The following is an 18,860-nucleotide window of genomic DNA, read 5'->3' as shown; positions in this document are numbered from 1 at the left end:
TAAGTAACAATTGTTCTTCTCCAGTATTAGGGTGTCTTTCATAGATTCACATGCTTGAATATAGAATAGAAAGCAGTAATAGCCGGAAAAGGCTTCCATAGTCACAATACACATGAACAGACTTATAAGACCAAAATATAATATGTATATTTATATATAGTCATGCAAGTCATAACAGGAAAATGGTAAACCATAATGGAGGAGGGAAGACAGAGGCTCACCTTATTGAAAAAGACTGCGAAGCACAGCGTGTCCTACTGCAGTATCTGCTTCATTGATGGCACCCAGGCAGTAGTGTTTCGTAAACGTGTGCCTGCTGGACCACGTGGCTGCTCTGCAGATCTGATGCAGCGGTACACCGGCGAACAAGGCAGTTGAAGACGACATCGCCCTGGTGGAATGGGCCCTCACTGAAGACTGTAGAGGCTTGCCTGCCTTTTGATGGCAGAAAGCAATGGCTGAGGAAACCCAACGAGCAACAGTAGGTTTGGTAACTGGACGCCCTTTGTGGAAGCGTCCATAAGCTATGCACAGTTGATCAGATTTGCGAAAAGGGGCCGTTCTGCTGATGTAGAACTTTAGGCACCTTTTAATGTCCAAGGAGTGCAAGCGCTGCTCCGCTGGAGACTGTGGGTTAGCAAAGAAAGTCTTTAAGAAAACAGGTTCGTTGATGTGGAAATCCGAAGGCACCTTAGGCAGGAAGGTGGGATTAGTGTGAAGGACTACGCAGTCCGGCTGAAATTGAAGAAAAGGAGGATTAATAGTGAAAGCATGAATATCACTTACGCGACGTGATGATGTCAGCGCAAGGAGAAGAGCAACCTTCCAAGTGAGAAACTTCAAGTCAGCCTTGTGTATAGGTTCGAATGGTGCCTTCATTAGTTGTGCTAACACGATGTTAAGGCGCCAAGAAGGAGGAGGGTGCCGAATTGGTGGGAATTAGCGGAACAATCCTTTGAAAAATTTACGCATTATCCTGGAAGAACAGAGTGAGGTGGAGCCATCCTGGCGGAAGCGGGAAATTGCTGCCAGAAAAGCTTTCAAAGTTGAATGAAAAAGTCCGGACTGAGCCAGTTGTAAAAAGAACGGGAGGAGCTGCGCAGGCATAGAACGAATGGGATGGACACCAGCAGCTGCACACCAATGGCAGAATCTTCTCCATTTAAGCTTGTAGGTTTTAACAGTGGACGGAGCTCTGGCCTGAGCGAGAATGTCCCTACAGTCTGGCGGGATGGTTAGATGGGCAAATTCAAGGTGCTCAGGTTCCAGGCTGACAAATTCAGAGGGGTCCGGATGGCAAATCTGACCCTTGTCCATCGTGAGGAGGTCCATCTGAGGATGAAGGATGGGCTCGCACTGGGATAGAAGAAGCAGCTCCAAGAACCATGCCTGTCAAGTGGGAGCGATCAGAAGAATGTGGCAAGGCTGTCTCCGCATCTTCCACAATACTCGAGGCACCAGAGGGATTGGAGGAAAAGCGTAAGCAAACAGATTGCACCAGTTCATCAAAAGGGCATTGCCCTGTGACGCTCGGTGGGGATGCCAGCTTGAGTAAGATGGGCATTTCCGGTTCTCTGGTGTGGCAAAGAGATCCAGTGACGGACGACCCCATCGCCGAAAAATCAACTCTAGTGTTGGTTGATGTATTTCCCCACTCGTGGGTCGATGACGTGGACCTGCTGAGGGAATCCGCCAGGATGTTGGAGACACCTGGAAGTTAAACTGCGGTGAGAGTGATGTGGTGACTTATAGCCCAGTCCCAGATCGACAGCGCCAGTTGAGACAAGATTGGAGATTTTGTTCCGCCCTGCTTGTTTATATATAATGCATGCTGGTTGTGTTGTCCGTCTGAATAAGAACTGACTCCCCTTGAATCAATGGATGGAATGACTGTAGCGCTAGAAAAAATGGCCATCAACTCCAGCCTGTTGATGTGCCAGGCCCTCTGAGGCAGAGTCCACTTGCCCTTTATGGACAGGCCTTGAAGATGGGCACCCCATCCTTCCAATGAAGCGTCCGTTGTTAGAGTAAGGTCCGGAGTGGTAGAAAGGAACGAAGTCCCTGCCGAAAGATTGGATGGCTGCGCCCACCATTTGAGAGCCGCCCTCATGCAAACGGTGACACAGACGGTCATTGAAGGAACCGGTGACTTGACGCCACTGTCCATCCAATTCTTCTTGAATGGGGTGTGTCCGTAGTCTGCAATATGGGATCAGTGCGATGCATGATGACGCCATCTCTAGATATGACTTTAATAGTCGGACTGAATCGGACTGTTTTGTCCGTAGAAGAGACACCAATTGAAGAATCTTTTGTTGACGCTCCCGAGACACAAATGCTTTTGCAAGAGTTGTATTCAATGTGGCCCCATGTCAATTCTTGCAGGGAGCTGGATGTAATTGGGACTTTTCGGTGTTGATTGAAAGTCCGAGGGAGCGAAATACCGCCTGACAAAGGCGTGTATCCTGAAGCAGCTGCGTGCGAGATTGTGACTTTAGGAGACAGTCGTCCAGGTATGGAAAAATGTGTACACCCTGAAGACGCAGATAAGCTACCACAGAAGCGAACACCTTTGTAAAGACGCGAGGGGCAGAGCGTAGGCCGAAAGGCAGTACTTAGAACTGGAAGTCCCTCCGTCCCACGCAGAATCGTAAGTACTTCCGATGTCACTGAAGAATAGGGACATGGAAGTAGGCGTCTTGGAGGCCGATAGTTGCCATGAAATCTCCCATTGAGAGTAAGCGCAAGATCTCCACCAGCATTAGCATGCGGAAGGATTGGCACTTGAGATACTGGTTGAGTGCTTGCAAGTCCAATATCGGCCGCCAATCCCCGTTCTTGATAAGGAAAAAACGGGAATAAAATCCCTTCCCCCTTTGAGACTTGGGCACCACTTCGACGGCACCCTTCTGTATCATAAGGCAAACTTGATGGAAGACTTCCTTGATATGGTGGTGGGCCGGAAGGTGGAGTGGGAGGAGGAAGTTTGCTGAACTCTAAAGCATGGCCCTTCTCTACAATGTCCAGAACCCAACGGTCCGAAGTGATGGAGGACCATTGAGAACAGAACAGGGAGATTCGACCTCCAACTCTTTGGGGTAAAGGCAAGTCATTGTCTCTTGGGAGCAGATCCTCTGTAAGAAGATTTCCCCCTATAGGTCTTAGAAGACTGCTGACGGGAGGACTGTTGCTGGTTATTGGAGTAGCGTTAGTTGCAGGAGCGATATTTATTGCTTCCTCCTCGAAAAGTAGAAGAGGTGCCGCGCCCGCGTGCACCCCGAAAGGGCTGTTTCCGAAATTGTAAGGTTCCTAAAGAGCGAGCAGTGTCAGTGTCTTTTTTGATAGATTGCAATGCTTCATCGACATGTGCTCCAAAAAGTGACTCGCCGACATACATCATATCCAGGATCTTCGCCTGTACCTCTTGGCGAAAGGATGTGGAACGCAACCAACCTTGCCTGCACAGAACAGCCGCTCCAGCGAGCTGCCAGAAACCAGTACAGGCAATATCCACGGCACCGTCTATAATCTCCTCCGATGTTCTCTCTCCTTCTTGGAGAAGTTGTAAGGCTCCCGCCTTGGAAGCATCCCGAATCAAAGCCACAAAAGCAGTCATGTCTGCCCACATTTGGCGATCGTAATCCCCCAAAATGGCCAAAGCATTGGCCGCTCTCACTGTGGTAGAGGCCATTGTGGAAAACCTACGGCCTATAGCTTCCAGGCGACTACCTTCGCGATCTGGTGGGGCAGTAACAGCAGACGCAGGGTTCCGAGAACGACGCTGAGCTGCCTGCGTAACCACCGAATCCGGTTTTGGCTGTCCAATGAGGCACGCTGGAGAGCCGACAGGCGCCTTATATTTCTTTTCCAATCGGGGCATCTGTGCCAGTAGTGAATTTGGGGTCTGCATCAATTTCACCCCTTCAGACCAGACAAAGTCAATAATTGGATCAGTATGGACTTGTTTGAACGGTTGGTTCTTAAAATCACAGAGGAAACAATCCTCTTCCCTCTGGACTCTGGGTAACTTGAAGCGTTGAGCCGCCCTATCCATCAGCTGATGGAAACTCGCAATGTCCACAGGAGGAGAATCTCCTGGCGTTACCAGAGAAGGCGACGGTGTCTGAACTTGATAGTCATCTCACTCCGCCATATCCTCATCATCATCATCATCTCGAACCTCACCATCTTCGCGGTCTGGAGGAATTTCATCCTCGTCGTCGGCATACACAGTCGTGTGTATCCGAACTGAAGTTTGTATTTGAGGAGCAGAAGTTGGCAGAGGTGACAGAGGAGCCAAAACAGGTACTGCAACAGGCGTCAGAACAGAAGGAACTGCAGGTACCTGTGGAGATGGCAGAAAACGCCTATTATAGTCATCCAATATAAGCTAGAGATTAGAAATGAGCGACACAGGCAAAGTCGCAGTAGGAACCTGAACAGGCGTTTCCTCCTGTTGGAAATATTGGTCCTCATCATCATTACTATAATCCTGGCACTTGATGACTGAATCAGATGGACTACGTGCAGCTCTAAAAGACTCGTGTACATCTTCCTCTGAATCCTGGTCCGAGTCCGTGGCAAACAAGGGCGAAGGAGCCTGTGGATCATTGGTGATAGAAATCTGGTCAATAGGCACCTTGCGGCGCTGGTGAAGTGGGTCGACAGTGGCTGATCCAGTGGACGACAGTGGCGGCAGAGAGGCAAACGCAGAAGAAGTAGTCAACGGAGCCGACGACGATGGAGTTGATTGAACCAAACTGGAAGAATCCGTCGTCGATGGCAATGGCGCCGTCAACGGAATTTGTCGACGGAGACAAAAAGGACTTCTTCTTAGTCGACGGAGCGGTCGTCGACGGAATACTTGTCGACGAGGCAGTCGACGAAGCTGTTTTCTTAGCACTCTTCGTCGACGATGAATTGGTCATCAACAGTGGAGTTTTCTTAGTCGACGACGACAAGCAATCGGAATGACAGATGGCACAGTCTTGAAACTGAGGGTTACCTTCGTTGACGAAACAGCCGTCGACGATCCTGAAGCAGACGTCATCGTCACGGTCGTTGTCGACGAGCAGGCAGATTTCGTCGTCGGGGCGACCGTCGACGCTCCAGTCGACGATGAAACAGGTTTTCTCAAAGGAACATGAGAAGAAGACGCAGCAGACGCCTGAGAGCCAGGTCTCGTGGGCGTGGAAGTAGTAGGAAGAGGTGAAGTCACTGCAGGGGCCAAAGAAAGACAATTTCTTCTTCTTAATGAATGGAGAGGGCAACTCCTGCACACTACTATGTTTTGAAGCTGCTTGGGAACGACCAGAAATGAGACTTTCAGCATCAGAAAGTACAGTATCCTTATCCTTCAGTCTCTGAAGCCACAGTAGGAGACGGCCTTCCCTGTCCTTTAGAGTCTTTGTAGAAAAAGTTCTACAGAACTTACATTTACCCACATCATGGTCGGGGTAAAGACAGTAAATACACTTACTGTGTGGATCTTCTGAATAAAGGCGTAGCTTTCCACAAGAAGAGCAAGGTCTAAAAAGAGACTGCTTACTTGAAGACATACTGAAAACCCAGGAAAACCTGAAGTAGAGAAAACTGAGCAGAGCTCAGGGAGACTCCCTTTCACACGACGTGCTGTAGAAAATCTGAGGTACTGAGCTCTGAGTAGAAGGTTCTGGAGGGCTGCTGGAGCCTGATTGGTTACAGTTTGGACCAACATAATGACAAGAATAGACTACATATGTTTTTTCTCTCTCTCCATGTATTCCTATGTGGAATTATGTCTAGGCATTTACTGCCTCTTTTATAATGTGTATTTCATTTGTTATGTTTTTACATATACATAATATGAGTATGTTATTGCTATTTTATTTACCGGGGGACTCCCACTCCGACGACGGGGAATATTCAAGCATGTGAATCTATGAAAGACACCCCAATACTGGAGAAGTAAGCGTAATCTGTGTCAGGGCTGATCTTAACTATTTATCCCCAACAGAGCGGCCTGTTCGTTATCTAATCTTAGGTGGACAGTACTGTTAGATTTTCTTTCAATATGACATTTTTCTAGCACCCAAAGAAAACAAGACACCATGAATGCAAACAAACAGATACATTTTCTTTTAGGCAAGAAGCCTTAACTTCTATTTGACCAAATGCAAAATTTTGACAAGCATTTGTGTCCACCAGTTCAACAGCCCAAGAGAATAATACAGGCCAATAAAGGAGGGGGCGGGGCATGCCTAGGCCAAGTTACCAAACTCATCCCACCAGTCACCGTAGGTCTAATAACAGATTTTCGTTACTGGCATCCAGTGCATGTCAGGCATAATCAGGAATAAAAGCTGCAGAACAGCCCGGTTCCACAAATGTGTACGAGAAGACACTATGGAAGGTGGCTATATTCTGGAATGATGTGGCAGTGCAAGCAGAAAAAAAAGTTGAAGGGCCCAATTTTATTAGCTCAGGCCAGACCGCAAACACACGATGGCAAATTATCAAACTCCAGCAGTCTCAATAAAAACAATAGACAACCCAAGCCAAATTCTATATTGTAGCTTCATGCATGAACCTGGAATACCTTGTGGTCCATTATACTCAGCCACAGCTCAATTAACTTGGCCGCCAAGTGATCACAGATGTTACATAGTACACAAAACCCAAATGGATATGGTCACAGTAGAAGCAAGTATTTGGTGCCTTCATCAAATGGTTTCCTGGTTATAAAAGACATTGTCCTACACATAGTAGGAAAAACATTTGAGTTACGATGTGGTTCAGAAAGTTAACAATGTAAAGTATCAAAGCGTTATTAGCGTACGAGAGTTTAAATTAAAAAGAGTCTATAAAAAATATGAGTTTTCTAGAAATGCCATTAAGCCAAAGAGAGCCCATCTTGAGACTCTTTAGATCCTCTTAAATGCTAACATTGAACATTTTGCCGTACAATTGAAAATAAGAGTGTTAAACAAATACTTCATGTTAAGACTTAAGTACGTTAATGCACAACTCCATATAATGTACATTTGTGAGTATTTATATTTAATGGTACACAGGTTAACAAAAGCATCACAAGTGAAACTAAACATTGTCTTTATCAATAACATTCATGAAAGTGGTACTGTACATTTATTTTCTATTCCAAAAATTAGAGCATTAACACATCGAGGCAGTTGTTGCTCTTGAAGACTTGGTGTCAATTAAAAGGAAGCTGAAATTTTACTGTGTTACAAATCCTAAGACTGGGGTTTAAATAATTGGGATTTCTGGCCCATGAGTGTCTAAGTCACTTCAACTAGATTTGCAAATAGTCACATTCCTTAAAAGGGAAAATATGTACATCAAAACAAAATTTGCAGCTGCATATTTTCCGTTTAGCATGGAATTGAAATGTTGTCACATCACTGATAATAGGGTCGATATCTAGTTTGATCAGGGTGACGTGGTCCAGGAATAGGGGCCTGGGATGGAGGACCTTGCATTCTTGGAGGTGGAGGTGGCCCTCTTGGAGCAGGCCACATGCCAGGGCTCATTCCACCAGGCTGAGTAAACGGAGGGCTCATAGTTCCTTGATCTTCATTGAACTGTGGTAAAGAACCGGGATTATAGTGGTGGGGAGGGGGTGCGTTTACAGGTGGACCGCCATGTTGAGGGGGAGGTCCAGGAGGTGGATGGTTCATATACGGTGGCATTTGAGGAATAATATGTCCAGGAGGAGGGTTGATGGGTGGTGGAGCACTTGTCATTGGTGGAGGCGGAGCTTGGCTATAAACCAAATGAGGAGCGGTTGCTGCCTGGGGAGGATGCTGCATTGGATGACTAATAGGTGGCGGTGGAGGTGGTGGTGGTGCATAATGTTGTTGTGGAGGCATAATGTGATGGGGCAGAGTTACCACTGGTTGACCCGGATATTCCGGATGATGATGAGGCGGCGGAACAGGACCGTGTGGAAGTGGTTCACGGGCGTTCGAACTGGAATCATCCTGAATAGGGACAGTTATCAAATTGCTGTGCTTCCTTATCCGGTAAAGGTCCTGACTAACAGAGCGAGGAGGTGGCGGAGCCATGGACATCTCGGTCGGGGGTGGCCGAATATCCTCTTGCTGCGGATTATAATGCTCATGTGGCACATGCTGTATTGGAGGTGGTGGCATCAAAATAGGTGGCTTTGGTGGTATGTGGTTCATGTGATGCTTTTCTGGCGGCATTATGAAGCGTTCAGGAATTTCGGAGGCAGCTGGAACAATTGGAGGATGAACTGGCTCAGGTGGAGGTCGGCTCGCTGGTTTTCCTGCTCTCATGTGACGGTGATTGATGTGGGCCTGCAAGTCCCTTTGAGACAGGTATGTTCTCTTGCATCCTTGAACAATGCTACACATGAAGAGGGCCCCTCTTGTACACTGCTCAATCCGTTGGACGGGGTCATTGCAGCTAGGTAAGAAGAAAAAATCTGTTTAGATCATTGCAACTATACTCAATCAATAAATGCAGTTTCGCAGTAATTATACATCAAAACGTTATCGCACTAACACGTAAAACCTTTTCATAACTACATACACCTAGAGAAAGGTTTACTCATTCAATTCTTCTTCATGGCTAAAAAAACAAATACACAATTTTAAAAACAAATGTCGGTGTCTGACCAGCTTAAGTGAAAGCTATTTGCTTGCATTAGCAAGGACTGCACAACTTTCAAGGTAGCAGATTGCTGATAATCCTTCTGAGATCTTGTCTATGCTACAGCACAACCCATAGAGGAGCGGGCAAGTACTGTGTCTTTTTTAAGAAGACTCCTGTCCAGTGATATGGGGAGGGATTGGGCAAGGAGATAGTAGGGAGAAATCCAAAGACAATGACACTGCAAAACTCTAAAAAAACAAAGTGCTACATAAGTCATTACACAACATAATCGTAGGGGCAAGTTGGTCATGTTTAGGAATTTCATGAGACTTTCTGACAGCGACAGAGGAACAATATATATTCTTATTCTATAACATGCTTTTTATCTATACTGATGACAAATATGGACTACAACAATTTTCACTGACAGGTCAAAGGTTTGCTCCGATTTGTTACAGTTGGGAGAGAACGGATGACTTTTAAAACAAGCATTTACAATGCAATAGGTCTCGCATTAGGAAAGTTTGAGCTATTGGTATTGTAAATTACATACTTTTTATTTATGTGTTGGTTTTGAAAATAGCAAAATTAATAGCTTTGTCATTTACAATGCCAATAGTTTTAACTTTCGCAAATGTGACACCTATAGCATTTGTAATGCAATGTGTTATATTTACGTGACATATGTATTGATATTACAAATAACAATGGCTTTTAATGTTTTTTAATAATAAATACTTAAATAAAAGTTATTGTAATTTATAATGGCAATAGCTTAAACTTTTGTAAATAACTTTTGTGAAGATTATGTGTATTTTACTGTGACGAAAATCCAAGAACAGAAGTGAAATATTAACATCTTTTTGTGACATTTGTAATAAAGCTTGAAACATTGAGAGAACATATTTAAACCAGTTGTTGTTGAATGGTTGCCCAGATTGATGCTGTGGTGGCACTGATTGACGTTGTGATGGCGGCAAGTGATGCTGTAGCATTCAGTGATGCTGTGGTAGCGCATAGTGATGTTGTGGTGCCCCTGAGTGATGCTGTAGTGAGGGCGAGAGATACAGTGAGTTTGGGCGAGAGATAGATAGAGTGAGGGCGAGAGATAGATAGAGTGAGGGCGAGAGATAGATAGAGTGAGGGCGAGAGATAGATAGAGTGAGGGCGAGAGATAGATAGAGTGAGGGCGAGAGATAGATAGAGTGAGGGCGAGAGATAGATAGAGTGAGGGCGAGAGATAGATAGAGTGAGGGCGAGAGATAGATAGAGTGAGGGCGAGAGATAGATAGAGTGAGGGCGAGAGATAGATAGAGTGAGGGCGAGAGATAGATAGAGTGAGGGCGAGAGATAGAGTGAGGGCGAGAGATAGAGTGAGGGCGAGAGATAGAGTGAGGGCGAGAGATAGAGTGAGGGCGAGAGATAGAGTGAGGGCGAGAGATAGAGTGAGGGCGAGAGATAGAGTGAGGGCGAGAGATAGAGTGAGGGCGAGAGATAGAGTGAGGGCGAGAGATAGAGTGAGGGCGAGAGATAGAGTGAGGGCGAGAGATAGAGTGAGGGCGAGAGATAGAGTGAGGGCGAGAGATAGAGTGAGGGCGAGAGATAGAGTGAGGGCGAGAGATAGAGTGAGGGCGAGAGATAGAGTGAGGGCGAGAGATAGAGTGAGGGCGATAGATAGAGTGAGGGCGATAGATAGAGTGAGGGCGATAGATAGAGTGAGGGCGATAGATAGAGTGAGGGCGATAGATAGAGTGAGGGCGATAGATAGAGTGAGGGCGATAGATAGAGTGAGGGCGATAGATAGAGTGAGGGCGATAGATAGAGTGAGGGCGATAGATAGAGTGAGGGCGATAGATAGAGTGAGGGCGATAGATAGAGTGAGGGCGATAGATAGATAGGAGTGAGGGCGATAGATGGATAGATAGGAGTGAGGGCGATAGATGGATAGATAGATAGAGTGAGGGCGATAGATGGATAGATAGATAGAGTGAGGGCGATAGATGGATAGATAGATAGAGTGAGGGCGATAGATAGGAGTGAGGGCGATAGATAGATAGATAGATAGGAGTGAGGGCGATAGATAGATAGGAGTGAGGGCGATAGATGGATAGATAGATAGGAGTGAGGGCGATAGATGGATAGATAGATAGGAGTGAGGGCGATAGATAGAGTGAGGGCGATAGATAGAGTGAGGGCGATAGATAGAGTGAGGGCGATAGATAGAGTGAGGGCGATAGATAGAGTGAGGGCGATAGATAGATAGGAGTGAGGGCGATAGATGGATAGATAGGAGTGAGGGCGATAGATGGATAGATAGGAGTGAGGGCGATAGATGGATAGATAGATAGAGTGAGGGCGATAGATAGGAGTGAGGGCGATAGATGGATAGATAGATAGATAGATAGGAGTGAGGGCGATAGATGGATAGATAGATAGGAGTGAGGGCGATAGATGGATAGATAGATAGGAGTGAGGGCGATAGATGGATAGATAGAGTGAGGGCGATAGATAGGAGTGAGGGCGATAGATAGATAGATAGATAGATAGATAGGAGTGAAGGCGATAGATAGAGTGAGGGCGATAGATAGATAGGAGTGAGGGCGATAGATAGATAGATAGGGATGAGGGCGATAGATGGATAGATAGGGATGAGGGCGATAGAGTGAGGGCGATAGATAGAGTGAGGGCGAGGTTGACGGCTTTATGCTCATCCAAAATTACCAATTAAGAGCGGTAGAAGAGGGCCGGTTTTACTAAAGTGCGAAGTCTGAAAAAGACACATTTAAGACAGATGCAACCTTCTAAGCCAATTGAAACTGGACATTCAGTATATACTGAAAACAACGGTTCACCTTGAATTAATTTATACCAACTTTGCAGTGAAGCAAAGAAATAGGTTCATGCATGCAATTATTGTGGCAAAACCACTAATACACTCTAGCCTTAAGGGTGCATTTAATCAAAACAGAAAAGAAGAGTAAACTACACGTATCGTGTAATAATTTGTGGACCACATAGAAATTGTACAAATGTCACATACAAGGTGCTATAAGCAGACAAATCAACGTATGTGCACTGTGTCCGAAGGAGAAAAAACATACAGAACTGAACAGGTGACAATTTTAAGTACAGGCTACAGCTTTCAATATGTGTTTATAAATACATGCATAAGCTCATCAATTAAAAAGGCAAATTCTTTTAAGGCAGTGATAGTGTGCTTTGGTGTCAATGGCGTTTCAAATTCTTTAGAAATGTTGCACTCTCTTCAGGACAATGAGATAACCGGAACACCTGATTAAAAGTAGAGCCACAAGGTTGTGATTGGATGACGTAACCAGGATGTGTCAGAGTTTCTGTGACACACAAACTGTGCCTCACTCGGCTGGGCTTAAAACTGAGCAGTGTCTCCATGGGCATTTGATGTGTACTTCGACCCTTTGGGTCGGTCATTAGGGGGACAAAAGTCCTCCTAGTAATTAATATATCCGGCGTGAAGCTGGTGCACAATCCAGGCTGCCTCTGGATACAAAAAATCAGTACAAAGGTGGAAGTGGGAGAGCACTGAACCCTCAAGATGTCTACCTTTTCCCACCTTGGGACACAGCGCACATTCGCCGATTTGTCCGCTTATTGCACCTTGTATGTGACATTTGTACAATGTCTAGGTAGTCTACAAACTACAACATTATAAGGGTACTTACTATACAGTTGTGGTTAAATTAAAAATACACATAAGGCTAGGTAGGGGGTATTATCAGTTTTACTACATTAATTGCATGCTTAGAATACATTTCTTTCCAAATCTACAAAACGTGCATGAATAATTTTCATTGATGTCATAAATATGCCAATTAGTAGTTTTAGAAATTGGAAAATCCTCACTATTTTTGATCAAAGAATGTTTGTAAGTATGATCTCGAGATGGCAAAGAATAAACTAACGCAACTTAGTTTTTCGTTAACTAGGCAGACTCAATCTCCCATCCGGCTGACGTCAGTACATTGATAAGGACAGTTACACACAACTCTTGTGTCACCAAGGACGTAATATCCAGTCCTTGTGCTTTTTCTTTCACAAATTAATGCTTTCGGGTGTTTTTTTTTCACTTGAAGCTATCATAGCGAGCCGGGCTCTAATTCGGAGAATGCACCTGGTTGCTAATTTAAAACCTCAACAGGGTGGCCGGTTGCGTCCACAATGACATGGAGTCATCTGGGAAAACGCGTTCGAGTATCAGTGAATTAATGAACGAATGGGCGACTGGTGAAGAGAGCTGTAATTGATACATCAGATATTTACAGCGCTAAGAAACAACAAAAATACATTATATAGCACTATATAAAATGAGTTAAAGTTATAACAGAAAGTATGGAATACACGCATAATTGCATTTTTTACCTTGCACGTAGTCTCGCTAGCCTGGGCCGGTATACTAATGTAAACTAGCAACCGGAGGTTCGGCAGCGTGAAGCCAGTCGTGGGGCGGGACTTCCGCCTTCTGCGTGAAGCCCGCATCCACGGAGTGCCAGAGAGCCGCATTGGTGACCCGGGCGGGGCTCCCATGCCTGAGGGAGACCCGCGGTGGCTGCCAAAGTCAGGAGTGGCGGCGATGCGGTGAGTAGGGCTTAGTTGTAAGGGGGGGTGGGGGTGTGTGTGTCTGTGTGTGTGTGCGTGCAGGGTGGTGGGGGGTTGGGTGCTGCGGCGGGTGTATGCGTGCGTGTCTGTGTGCGTGTCTGTATGTGTGTGTGTGTGCAGGGGGCGTGGGGGCGGTAGCGTGTGTATGTGTGCACGCGCCTGTGTGTGCAGGGGGTGGGGGCTGGCTGTGTGTGTGTGCGCCGTGTTTGCATGGAAAGCAGGGGCTGTGTGTGCGTCTGCGCAAGCGCGTCTCAGAGGCGCGCACCCGCGGTGAAACCTGAGAATGGAAAAGCGCGCGTCACACTCGTGTCTACATTCCCAGATACGGGCAACAATAGGTCTCGAGCAGACTCTGCTGCTCGACCTAAAAACATATATGTCACTGTTCCACTAAATGTAATGTTAAAATTGATTTTTTCCTTCCCCAATTGGTGTCTGTTGCGAGTTTAGAACTTTAAAACAGGTTTGATATAATCCATAATATTCTAATTATTCATTTTAATGTACACTTAGAGACCATATTGTAACTTTGTTTTACTTCCAGAAAACATAATAACCAACATCGGTGAGTCTGACTTGACTGCACAGCCGTCATTCAGACCATAAGTGATTAACAGACAAAGGCCTTTAAGGAGGACTGCTGAGAGAGGGTGTTAAGACATCGCTTAGAAGGTCAGATGCCAGAAAGTGGTTACTGGCCCCCAACTGTAGCAGTCAAGATAGTTTGCCACAGAGACCATGGAGGCGGTCATACTTTAGTTCTGCAAATTGACCCAAGTAGCTCTTTTCATCTGAATCTCAATATAGTGAAGGTGAGCATTCTCAGGGGAGAGGTCGATACGCTCACAGAACTCAGTCAAGCAACTGACAATAACTCAGAGGCCAGCCCAATACTGGTCTATTTGAAAAAATATAGGATAAAACCCCTCATCAGCACTCCTCTGTGGGTGCTACCTCCACACTATGTTCTTTCCCACCTGGACAACTTTGGTTCTTACTAGTCCCCTGTAAACTTTGGCAGGAGCAGGAGTTATGCTCTAATGCAGATAACTTTCCCCAAAAGGTCATATGAGTAATCCGTACAAGTCTTTCTTAACCCTGCTGTTGCAGTGGGTAGAAAACTGTCTAAAATTCTCATACTCACCTCAGTACGTCACAGCTGCTTGGTCCCGACTGCTGACAGAGGTCCAAGGAACTCTTCAATTGTTCCTGCAGTAGTCCACGGAAGGGCTAGTAAAGCCCACTTCAAGATGTGCAGCCTTGCTAGGCGTGGCAATGGCAGGGTATTCAGCAATAGCGGCCCACTTCTTAGCCGGTGCAGACAGAACACCAGCAACAGTAGAAAACCTTGTGTTGGTGCACAGATTGCACTGCAAGGCAGCTATAACCTATTTGGGGCAAGCACAGACTGATCGCATGGCAAGGCAGTTGAGGTTTAACTCGGGCCAGTACAGGTAGATCAAGCAGTAGTAGCCCACATCTGGCAGATCTGGTTCTGGATGGGAATCGCAGAAAGACCCACTGTAGCAAGGTTATGTCCAAGTTGCGCTCTATCAATAAGTCTCTTTCTCTGGTGTACCTAAGGTTGGAAATGCAGCTGGGTTTGTCCTACTGGATAGGTAGAACTCCCACAAGGCCCACCAATCCCCTCCTCCTCCTTCTAAACACTAGACAGACCCTATGCTCTTCCAGCAGAAAGTGCAGACTCAGGTGATGTACCCGCACCTCTAGTACATTGGCTATCAGAATGACACCAGCACGCATAACACTGAAGTCTTTTGAATACTCCACGGAGCACTCCTTTACTTGGGCGTGAAGACCCTAGAAATGGGACTTGTGGGGTAGTCTGGAACCCATTTTTATGCACATTATCAAGACAGAGGATATGGAGGAGGAGCGTCACTCGCATTGCTATGCAGAAATGAAATAAAGGAAAAATACAATAATATTAACAGAAAGTTATTCTCATTTAATTTCCTCCAGCAGCAGCTTCGTAGGCGGGGCTCCTCTGATGACAGAGGAGCAAGGGGAGGAGTAAGTGCGTATTGCTGTTTAGCCGGCCCAAGACACTCATGCGCACTTTGAATGATCTTTGGAGAACATGCCCATGCTTCCACTGCCTGTCTGAGCGCTGAATTACGGCACTCAGACCAATCACAATGCTGCATTGCAGCGTTGTGACTGGCGTAGGGGAGCCTGGTTGCTTCCTGTTCCAGCCCGACGCAGAGGAGAGATGCAGAGAGAAGGTAAGTTTTTTTTCACCCAATACTTGTCCCCCCACGCCGCCCGGTCCATGCTCGTACACTTAGGAAAGGGGTACAAGATAGATCACCAAGCAGTGGACATTCCAACCCCACAGAGGGATTTATGCTCCACGGACGTGTTGATTACCTCAAGTACAGAATAAGACTGGAAGTATATCTGTACTTCAGCAGAAACAAAGTGCTTGATTGTCTTGTTTTCAGTGAAGTTCGTACACATAGCACCTACTCCTTCGCTATGCTTTGATCATAACCCTGACAGAGAAATTGCTTGATGGAACCTGGGTAGCGCAAGTACAAGCTGCTCGGATTTCAAGAAAATGAAGAAAACCCTTCAAACCACTGAAATGAGAGTGTGTGAGTGCATGTGCTCACACAGGGCAGCAGTGGCTACCTATGCGTATGCCAAGTAACTGCCAGTTTTAATAACTGCACTGGCAGTATCAGGGTCAAGGCTAGCAAGCAAAGTAACATTTACTGTCCAGAGCAGCGCCACAGATTGGAGACTGAATTCAACAATAATTCTATTTTGAGTACAAGTCCCATGTATAGCTTGAGAGGGGCGATTTTATTCCTGCTCAACCTGCTTTGTACACTGGTCAGTAGTGGGTCCGAACAGCTCCATCTGTAGGAGGTTATGACTGGAAGAAAGGCAGAGCCTGTTACATTTTACATAGCCCCCATGCTTTAGACCGATTTAGATCAGCTATAAGGAAAAGGTCGATTGTTTGTCTGTAGGTTTTGTATCTGCCTGTCCTGCAAAAAGGCGCAATGGCTTGCAGCACAATAATTAATCGCTCTGCACCGTGAAGAATACTGGTGCAGTCCAACACTGCCAGGGGCCAGATAATTTAAGTACCTCAACCTACAGATGAGTGTAAGGGACTGGCCAGGAGAGACGTAGAACTGGTATCGGACACAGGCAAGAAGTTAAGATAGAGGAGAGAAGAAGAGTTGCATAGAGAAGAAGAATTGCATAGAGAAAAGAGTAAAGATGCAGGCGAGGGGAAGAGAAAGTCAAAAACAGAAAGGGAACAATATAAGACATAGAAAGGGAGCACCTCGAGAGAAACATTGAGCAATCTAGATTTGAGAGGGCTGGTCAAAAGTGAAAAGAGAAGTACTCAAGGGAGAGACAGTCGGCATGAAAACTGGAATGTTGAGTTAGAAAGGGAATGGTATGATGGAGGGTCAGAGGCGCGTTTGTAAGTAGAGCAGAACACTAGGGTGTTAGCAAGAAGAGGACTTTAAATTCTCTATGCAGTATGAGGCCCCCACAGTCCGCTATGCTTGCCGGCTCCCAAGGTTTGCCATGGCAGCAAACAGGGGCTACACTGACTTGGCTATGTACCTCCTACACTCTTATATCTTACCCTGGCGTTATTAAATTGTGCTAAACCCTGAAGACAGCTATTTTGTTAGACTGAATCTCACGGATTACCATAAAATGAGAGGGTTCAGGCAGCCCAGCTGGTAATCCTTACTAGGCTCTTTTTAGCAGATTTAATAGTTTAACTGTCATTTTGTACATATTTCCTTGATTATCATCTTACGCTAAAAGACTATTACCTTTAACACGTTTTTCACAATAAGTACTACTTGCGTTGGCCTTGTGTTTCATAATAAACAAATCAAGCCTATAGAATCTGCCATGACTCTTCCCAACAGATAAGGTCTACAGCCCTTACCTTAGGCTTGACACTAGTACAGGCCTATTTAATTGAATGCAAACTAGTAACCATCATGCAACGCTATAAAATACAAATATATAGCAAAACACAGTATGCAAAACAATACAAACTCTCAAAGGCCCTAACTAGAATCATCACAGTGAACCCCCCAGGTAGGTGGCCAATGTCAAAACCCTTGCCTACTATGGGACATCTGAGATTATGTGTAACAAAATACCCATCTATGTGATAACCAACTGTTAACCCCTTGGACGCTGATGACGGAACCGCTCCGTCATCAGCTGCGGGTGCACTGTGCTGATGACGGAGCGGTTCCGTCATGGCCCGCTCTGCGCGCCTGCGTGGCGCGAATTTCGCACCTGCGCTGGACGTTCTATTGAGCGGGGCGGGCCATGACGGAACCGCTCTGTCATGAGCACAGCTCAACCGACGCTGGTGACGGAGCGGTTCCGTCACCAGCAAGCGGCCGCCGCGTGGCCGCCCCGCCCCCTTAGCACTGCGGCGGAATAGCCGCCGCAGTGAAGGGGTTAAAGGACAACTGGCTTCAACAAATGCTTATCACAATAAATAAGCTAGGCCTACTGTCTTTGTCATCACTCTTCATAGTAAGCAGATCATAAGCATGGCACCGGACGTAACATTTTCCAATGCACCAATGCACCAAACGGGTCTATAGCTTGCTCCCATAAACAGACCTGCTGCTTTAAAATAAAATTTGAAAATTATACAAAATGACAGCTGGCCAGGCTAAATGCTCTGTCGAGTGGGGTTCATGACTTTCCTGTGTGGGGTCCTGACTCCTTCTACAACAGTTTATTTTACTACCAATCTGTGCATTCGGACCAAAGACACTTTTTATACTGTACAGTCACATGCTGCCGAGCTCTTGTTCACCCCTTCCCTTCCCTTCCCTATTTCTCGCTCACAAACATGCATGCCTTATTGAAAAAGATGCTGCCCCCACCACACATATATGCAAGCCTATTGGTGCAGTTGTAACTAACTTTTTGGCTGATCCTCCCACCCCAGAATTAATGTATCTATGCTCTATTTCTGTAGCGAAAACGTAGAATAAGACTGCATGACCTAGTGTGTAGTAATTGCATAGCTATTCAATCCCTGGAGGCACAGCACCAGACTGAACACCTCAAAGGAGACTTATTGGCTAGGTCAATGCTTGTTTGAGAGACATACAAAATTATTGGCTTTCATTTTTGCAGTATATTCTGATATCAAACTGGTGGATCCTATACATTTGGATTGAACCCTTCAATACATGGCTCACAGTCTGGAAGACACTGCCCTGGAGCTGGTCAAGAAAATATTCAGTCATGTGTTCATATTAATTGGCTCATTACACACAGAAATTTATAAAACAGCGATATGGTGCAATTTGAGTTTCAAGACCTAATCACTGATGTTATCTTTCCATAAATAAGCACATAAGTCCTACCAATAAACACTGTTTCAAAGACCTAATATATCTTATAACACAAGAATCGCCCTAAAATGTCCTCCTTTCTTTGCATAAACAGCATTTACACGAATTGTAATACCTTCATCATTGTTGTAGCAACAGATATCGCTATTAAGCTAGCCCTACTCACGAACGTTGAGGTTTTACCTGTTTTTCTGTTCATCAAGATAATCTTTCTGC

At 45.7% G+C, this 18,860-nt stretch overlaps 1 protein-coding gene across 2 annotated transcripts in view; it reads right to left on the bottom strand.

The window, feature by feature from the left end:
• Positions 1 to 6,432: 6,432 nt before the first annotated feature.
• The window catches only part of CBLL1 (Cbl proto-oncogene like 1), a 149,233-nt gene continuing 136,805 nt past the window's right edge, over positions 6,433 to 18,860 (bottom strand). For both annotated transcript variants that reach the window (XM_086967197.1, XM_086967199.1), the window contains one exon: positions 6,433 to 8,427. In XM_086967197.1, the coding sequence (XP_086823323.1) occupies positions 7,398 to 8,427 (1,030 nt within the window). In that variant the 3' untranslated portion in view covers positions 6,433 to 7,397. The remainder of the gene's footprint in view (positions 8,428 to 18,860) is intronic.

The sequence above is a fragment of the Lissotriton vulgaris genome, chromosome 1_1 (genome assembly GCF_964263255.1).
Source record: "Lissotriton vulgaris chromosome 1_1, aLisVul1.2, whole genome shotgun sequence".
Lineage (NCBI taxonomy): Eukaryota > Metazoa > Chordata > Amphibia > Caudata > Salamandridae > Lissotriton > Lissotriton vulgaris.
This window is presented reverse-complemented; position numbering and strand designations above follow the sequence as displayed.